The following is a 7,786-nucleotide window of genomic DNA, read 5'->3' on the forward strand; positions in this document are numbered from 1 at the left end:
GTACATTCATAACGGCATAACTGTACATTCATAATAAAATAATAAAAAAAAAATAACGCCGTTAACGGCAAAACACGCGCGATTTTTTTTTTTAACTAAATGACGCGTTTTTTTTTTAAAACGACGTCGTTTTGAGCCCGTGTTCACAATTCATTGTGGACACGGGTCCAGGGCATAATTTTCCCGTGATACAATCCAGGCACGTCAAATTTTATCCTCATTTTTTGTCTTGTTCTACCCCAAATTTGGGAAAATGTTGAACATGAAAGTTGTAGACTTGTAGGGAATTCTTTTAACTTTCTATAGACACTTGAATTATCTTAGTTGGGCTTCATACAAGAGAGTTATGACTAAAAAACTATTGATGTGTCGCAGTGTGGTATCCTTGTGATGCGTTAGGTTCTTTTTTATTTTCTAGCATGAATCTTTAAAATTGCTCAACAAGAAAATTGTAGAGTACTTTCTTGTCTTTCCATTGATACCTACATCACCTTAACTGAACTTGTTATGATAGAGTTATGAGCAAAATACTTTTAGCATATCGCGAATTGTCCTATTTTACCATTCTTGCATAAAAATGCCTAGAAATCAAATGATAAAGAATTAAAAAATTCACTCAATCTAAATAAGAAATATACCATATTAATATGAAATAACTAATGAAAATAAGTGCATTTTTGCACTTATCAACGTTCAATAAACATTGAGGTAACATAGATGTTCTAGGTTATTCAGTAATATAATCATATATATGAAACTTTGACTAAAGTAGAATGAAGTTAGACTTCAGGATAAGAAATTATCAAATAGATATGCTTTAAATTGGATTATAATGGTTTAACTGGTTTGACCATGACCTTTGTGTGATTCATAACAAGTGTAGGGTGGAAGGATTTTATTGCATAACTAGTTTTTTACGCGCATTGCGCGATTGGGATAATGCCTAATGTTTTTCTTAAATAAGTACTTTAAAGTATATCAAGGCAAGATTATATTGGAATTGTTCATGCATAGATAATTGAAAAAATAATTGTATAGGCATGGTTGAAACCAAATACGGGACATAAGAGAAATCAAATAAAAATTAGGGCATAAAATATTAAATATATACTAATATTGAAGAGCTGACTGCTGATTGCCAAACAAGAACATTGCGGGGTAGTTTCCCACTTCAATTTGTTGTGTGATTTAAATACTCTTTTTGTCAATAAATCTCCCAAGTAGTTAATTAATATGATTGACTTAATTATATATTTTTATTTTTTTATTTTTATATTTTTAAAACAATTATTATTATTATTATTATTATTATTATTATTATTATTATTATTATTATTATTATTATTATTATTATTATTATTATTATTATTATTATTATTATTATTATTATTATACTCTTAGCTCATTTTACATTTTAATCTAAACAGCTAATTTTTTTCAAATATTTTTTTACAAATCATTGATATAATTCGCTGGTCAAATTCGCTAGTATAATCCGCTAACTGCTGATTGTCAAATAAGGACATTGCTAGGTAGTCCTCACTCTAATTTGTTGTGTGATTTGAATACTCTCTTTGTCAACAAATCCCTCAAGTAGTTAATATGATTGGCTTTATTAATTATATTTTTTAAATTTTTTCATGGTATTAATAAAATACTTGGTAAATAAATATATAGCATTATTTTGTATTATAACTTTGATATTTAATTAAAAAATAGTGCAGAAAAGAAAAAGATAATAGACAATGTAGTGAATATAATCAATTGATGAATTTGAAATTTGAATTTAAAGAATTTTTACTTGGAGAAATATAAAGACAATATAACTAATAAAATTATATCTCTTAATTAATTTATTGATAATGAATAATTTTTTTAGTAAAGACATTGTAGGGATAATGTAGCGAATATAATCAATTGATGAAATTGAATGTAAAGAATTTTTATATTGGAAAAAAATAAAGACAATATAACTAATGAAATTATTTCTCTTATTTAATTTATTGATAATGAATAATTTTTTTTTAATAAAGACAGTGTAGACACATAAGTCGAAATTAAAGAAATGCATATGTATTATTTTTTGTTGTAGCTACTAAATTATTGTTTAATTTAATAAGAGTAAAATAGAATACTAATAGGAAAATACCTTGCCTTAAACACACGAGCCATTAATGATTCCTGGTTAGTAAGTAGGCGCCACCCCTGCTTCGCCAATAAAGCCAAGTTAAAATCATGAAGCCGTTTGAAGCCCATTCCACCATACTTCTTGGGTTTACACATCCTATCCCAAGCGAGCCAATGGATGCTAACACCATTTCCACCGTGGCCCCACCAATACCTGTTCATCAATCTTTCCAAAGCGACACATAAAGTAGTCGGGAGCAGATAAATACTCATTGTATATGTTGGCATAGCCTGAGCAACACTCTTCAAAAGTACCTCCTTACCGGCCTTAGTCAGTAACCTCTTATTCCATGAGCCAAACCGTTGTTTCAGCTTTTGCTCAATGTAAGCAAAAACAGCTTTCCTGTTCCTACCAATAACTGAAGGCAACCCCAGGTACTTACCAAAGTCCTCGGCTTGCGCCACCGTTAAGGTCCCTAAGACAAGTTCTCTCATCTCCTCCTGAGTATTCCGGCTAAACGACACACATGACTTATGGAAATTCACCGCTTGGCCTGAAAACGTCTCATACACACTAAGACATCTTTTCACCTCTTGCGTCTCCTGCAGATTGGCCTTAAAGAAGAGCAAGCTGTCATCTGCAAAGAACAAATGCGAAATCGGTGGTGCCCCCCGGGCCACCCGACATCCATGTATACGCCCCTTTGCCTGCGAATCCTGTAAGAGTAAAGACAACCCTTCGGCACAAATGATAAACAAATACGGAGACAAGGGGTCTCCTTAGCGTAAACCCCTAGAAGGCACAATAACCTCAGAAGGCCTACCGTTTACCAGAACTCTATACCGCACGGTTTGAATGCACATCATAATCAACTGTATCCACTTAGCATCAAAGCCCAGGACCACCAACATGTCATTCACAAAGGGCCACTCCATCCTATCGTAGGCCTTAGCCATATCAAGCTTTAAGGCTGCCCACCCCACCTGACCCAACTGCTTCCTTCTCAAATAATGACCAACCTCAGAGGCTACCAAAATATTATCTGAAATTAGCCTTCCTGGGAGAAAGGCACTCTGTGACTCTGAGATAATATCCTCCAACAAAGGCTTCATGCGATTGGCTAACATCTTAGCCATAACTTTATATAAAACATTACACAGAGCTATCGGGCGCAAATCAGAAACAAACTCAGGGGCACATTTTTTAGGGATCAAAACAATGTTCGCATCATTCAAGCAATCAGGCAAAGATGACTGAGAAAGGCAATTTAGCACAAAAGACGTAACATCCTTACCAATAACATCCCAGAAGGCCTGGTAGAACCCCGGATTCATGCCGTCAGGACCAGGTGATTTGTCCTTGCCCATAGAAAATACCGCAGCACGAACCTCCTTCGGCTCAAAAGGACGCAGCAGATGAGCATTCTGATCGTCGGTCACACGAGACCGCATAGTATCCACACTGAAAGGCCCCGGGGACCCGCCAGAAGTGAAAATCTGTTTATAATAAGAAGCCACCAACGAATCCAAAGCCGGCCCCTCCCTCCAAAATCCGTCATCACCCTTCAACTTCTCTACAACATTCTTCTTTTTCCGGTGGGACGCATACTTGTGAAAGAATTTAGTATTACGATCAGCACCTTGCAGCCAGTGCTGCTTAGCACGTTGTCTCCAAAAAGCCTCTTGCGGGGTCAGAACCACATTCAAACAACTATCCAGATGTGCAAACTGGGCCAAAGCAGTAGGATCACGCCTACCACGTAACATATCCATCTCTTTCCTCAACTCAACAATCCGCTTCCCAAACAAGTGATGCCGGTCACCCCCCCCCCCCCATGCCTTCAAACCCTTCCCGCACATGGCGAGTCGAGATTGAAGCTCCAAACCTTGTGACCCCGCCCACTCATGTTCCACCACCCCCCTACATCCCTCATCCAGCAACCACACATTCTCAAAGCGAAAACCACGTGACCTATGAACCAGCACTGACCCATAGATATCAAGGAAAAGAGCCGAGTGATCCGACAAGTCTGTACGAATATTATACAGCCTTGCCCTATCATTACGACCCAGCCAGTCCATGCAGGCCACTACCCTATCAAGCCGCTCCTCCACCCAATCCGCTGTGCCCTTGCCCCTTTCCCAAGTAAAAGGATAGCCAATCATGGGAATAGACATCAATCCACAATCCTCCAAGGCCTCACTGAAACCTTCAATCAAACCATTCGGATGCGGTAATCTACCCCTCTTCTCCGACTGAGACAACAAATCGTTAAAGTCCCCCAGAACCACCCACGGCAGCTCAGAAGCCCCCTTCAGAGATCTCAAAAATCCCAAGACGCCCTCCTCCTACTCCTCTGAGCATATCCATAGTAACACGTGAGGCGCCAATGTGGCCTATCCGGTGCAGGCGCAGGATTGGCAATGGCAGGGATACTCGAATTTGGGGTTTTCCTTGGCTACCGGATCTGCAGAATCCCTATGTAGATTCTGTCCAGATGGACAATGCCCATGACTTGTTGGTTTCGGATTTAATAGATGCAAGTATCGGGAGTTGGAAAAATGATTGTTTGCAGCAGCTGTTCAATTCACGAGATGCAGGTTTGATCCGTCAGTTGCCTGTGAATACGGAATTCGTTGATATGTGGTATTGGGAAGGGGATATAAGGGGGTGCTATTCGGTGAAGGACGAGTATAGGAGGTTGGGCCTGATGACTACACAGCCTTCTCCTGTATGGTATAAAGTCTGGAAATTGCAGGTACCTCCAAAGTGGAAGGTGTTTTTGTGGAGAGCTCTTCTGAATATATTGGCCACTCTTGATAATTTGTTGATTAGGAGGGTGGTCGATTTTAATTCGTGTCTGTCATGTGGCTTAGATTCTGAATGTGTAATGCATATCTTTTGTTCTTGTCCATATGCTGTTAATGTTTGACAGCTGTCTCAAATTCAAATACCTGCTATTGCCAACAGGAGTTTCGTGGATTGGGTGGAGGAGTGGCTCGGTGGTGTCTCGGTTTTCTCAAGTGAAGTGCAGGGCCGTATTTGTGGTGTACTTTATTCTATATGGTCTGCACGTAATACCGCCGTGTGGGATGCAGCTATGCCAAGTCCTACCACGCTGCTTTGCCGATTACAAGTGCAATGTTCCGCCTGGAGTGATGCTGAGACACGTCGAGTTGCGGCGACCGGAGGAGATTCATGCACGGGTCCAGCGCACGCCCCACCTGCTACGTCCAGCACCTTTTCGTGTTATGTGGATGCTGGTTTCCATGGACCGCAACGTGCCCCCGCTTTCGGATTTGTGGTGTTTGCCGGTGACTCGTCTTACGTGGCTGCGGCGAATGGCCCCTTGGCTTGTCCGTACGACCCCCTTCTTGCAGAAGCTATGGCTTTGTGTGAAGCCCTCTCTTGGCTAAGGGATAATGGGTACTCAGGTGGCGCTATCTACACGGACTCATCACTTTTGGTCTCTAGCCTTACTTCAGTTAGTTCGTTTCGTAATTATTTTGGTTATACTCTTTTAGCATGTAAACGTTTAGTTCATGCGTTGTCTGGCTCTAATGTTTATTATGTTAATAGGGAGGCCAACCGAGTGGCGCACTCCTTATCTAAACATGTAGCGGCTGCTGCAGAACGTTCTGTTTGGAGGGATGTTCCCCCTTCTTTTATTCAGCCCATGATGGCTAATATAATCTGATTCTTTTGGCTTTCAAAAAAATAGAATACTAATTATGCCAACTTTGATTGGGATAGGGTTCAAACCTAAGACCTTTCTTATTGAAATCAATGAGTAAATTAACGATGAACTAATAAAAATTAACGGAAAAGATAATATTTAACAGAAAAGTTAACGGATAATCATATTCATTAAGGATAAATTAGAAAATCTTAAGGAAAATTTAAAATCTGATCAATCTTAGTCATTCATTTGATTAAAAAATTTGACCGTCATTTTTTCTATCTATTAGATGCCTAACTTTCTTGGGCTCTTATTAATATAGTAGATATTTATTACAAAAAGGTTCATCATGATCCCATTAATTTCATTGTTAATTGGATAATCATGATATACTGCTAGGTGTCACATGAATTAGTTTTATTTAAGAATAAGTTATTATCGTGATTGCTAGGTGTCTCACTAAATATTTGTTTTTGATAATGCAAAGATATTTAAAGAATTGTGACTAGTTGTTATCTATTTAAATTGATTTATTAATGTGATTAATAAATTAATTGTTTGATGGGTAAGTTTGGGCCTTAAAGGGTTAGTGTGTATATCGCAAATTATGCTCTGGAAACATGTTCACCGTGAATGGTGAACACAAGTCCAAACGACGTCGTTTTTATGCAAAAAAAAAAAAAAAAAAAAATCGCGGATGTGGATAGGGAGTTAATGGCGCGCGTTTGATCAAATTATGAATTTTCTGTTATGAGATTATGAATGTAATGTAAATTCATAATCTCATAACAGAAAATTCATAATCGTATAAAAGTAAAATATTTATTAGATTATGAATTTTCTGTTATGAGATTATGAATGTAATGTAGATTCATAATCTCATAACAGAAAATTCATAATTTCATAACAGAAAATTCATAATCTCATAACTGAAAATTCATAATCTTATAACAGAAAATTCATAATCTCATGGTTCCAAAGTGAATGTGTAGGCATGGTTCCGAAGTGAATGTGCAGGCATGGATTCATAATTTATGAATGTCCGTGATTTCGGACGAGAATGTGTAGGCATGGTTCCAAAGTGAATGTACAGGCATGAATTCATAATTTATGAATATCCGAAATCATTGCTCACCTCAAATTAAAGTGAAACCGCGAAATGTGAAAATGAAGAAGAAAAGTCACGCAATTAATTAAAAAAAAAAAAAAAGATAACGGTGTACTAACACCGTTAGAACCGTGTTCACCATGAATGGTGAATACAGTTCCATGGCATAACGATTGTGTGTATATATGTACCTATATTTTCTCTCACAATAAACATTGTTAAATTGATATTATAAAATTGGTGTTGGAGTGATTTAAACTTCAAAAGTTTCAATAATTGAGGTAATTATTAGTCATTGGTATCGAAATAATGAAAATTTTGTTGTTGGCAATTAATGGATTTATTTTTGGGGTTATTTCATGCATGCATGCATCTATCATGCATGCAATAGACCGGCTGTCCAAAAAATAAAAAGATGGAATTCTTTCAAAAGGCGAAGAAGGTCCGGCTCCGGGGCCGGGGAGACAAGCACCTAATAGCCGCCGATGACAAAGAAACCGTGGTACAATGCCGGAATGGGTCCTCTGAAAACGCTGTTTGGAGGGTGGAAGTGGTGGAAGGGAAAGACGTGGTGCGCCTGAAGAGTTGTCACGGGAAATACCTGACGGCCTCTTGCGTTCCATTCATTCCGGGAGTCACCGGAAAAAAGGTCCTCCAGACAGTGCCGGACAAAAACGAAGCAGCGTCAACGGAATGGGAGCCCATCAGGGATGGATTCCAGGTGCGGTTAAAGACGCTGCAGGGAAATTATCTGCGCCCCAACCGCGGATTGCGGCCGTGGAGAAACTCGATCACCCACGACCCGCCAAACCGGCACCGGACGTATGAAAAGGCGCTGTGGGACGTGGAGGCGGTGGAGGAGGAGGAGTAG

The 7,786-nt window shown here is 38.6% G+C and overlaps 1 protein-coding gene across 1 annotated transcript; it reads left to right on the plus strand.

The window, feature by feature from the left end:
- Window positions 1-7,330: 7,330 nt before the first annotated feature.
- Window positions 7,331-7,786, plus strand: LOC109179035. Its single transcript, XM_019328606.1, has one exon. It carries the CDS (start codon window positions 7,331-7,333, stop codon window positions 7,784-7,786), a length of 456 nt encoding a protein of 151 aa, XP_019184151.1.

Source organism: Ipomoea nil, unplaced genomic scaffold, assembly GCF_001879475.1.
Source record: "Ipomoea nil cultivar Tokyo-kokei standard unplaced genomic scaffold, Asagao_1.1 scaffold0876, whole genome shotgun sequence".
NCBI classification, from domain to species: Eukaryota; Viridiplantae; Streptophyta; class Magnoliopsida; order Solanales; family Convolvulaceae; genus Ipomoea; species Ipomoea nil.

What these genes read in the sequence shown, in the direction of transcription:
- LOC109179035 (XM_019328606.1), top strand. Translation starts at nt 7,331, where the DNA reads ATGGAATTCTTTCAAAAGGCGAAGAAGGTCCGGCTCCGGGGCCGGGGA.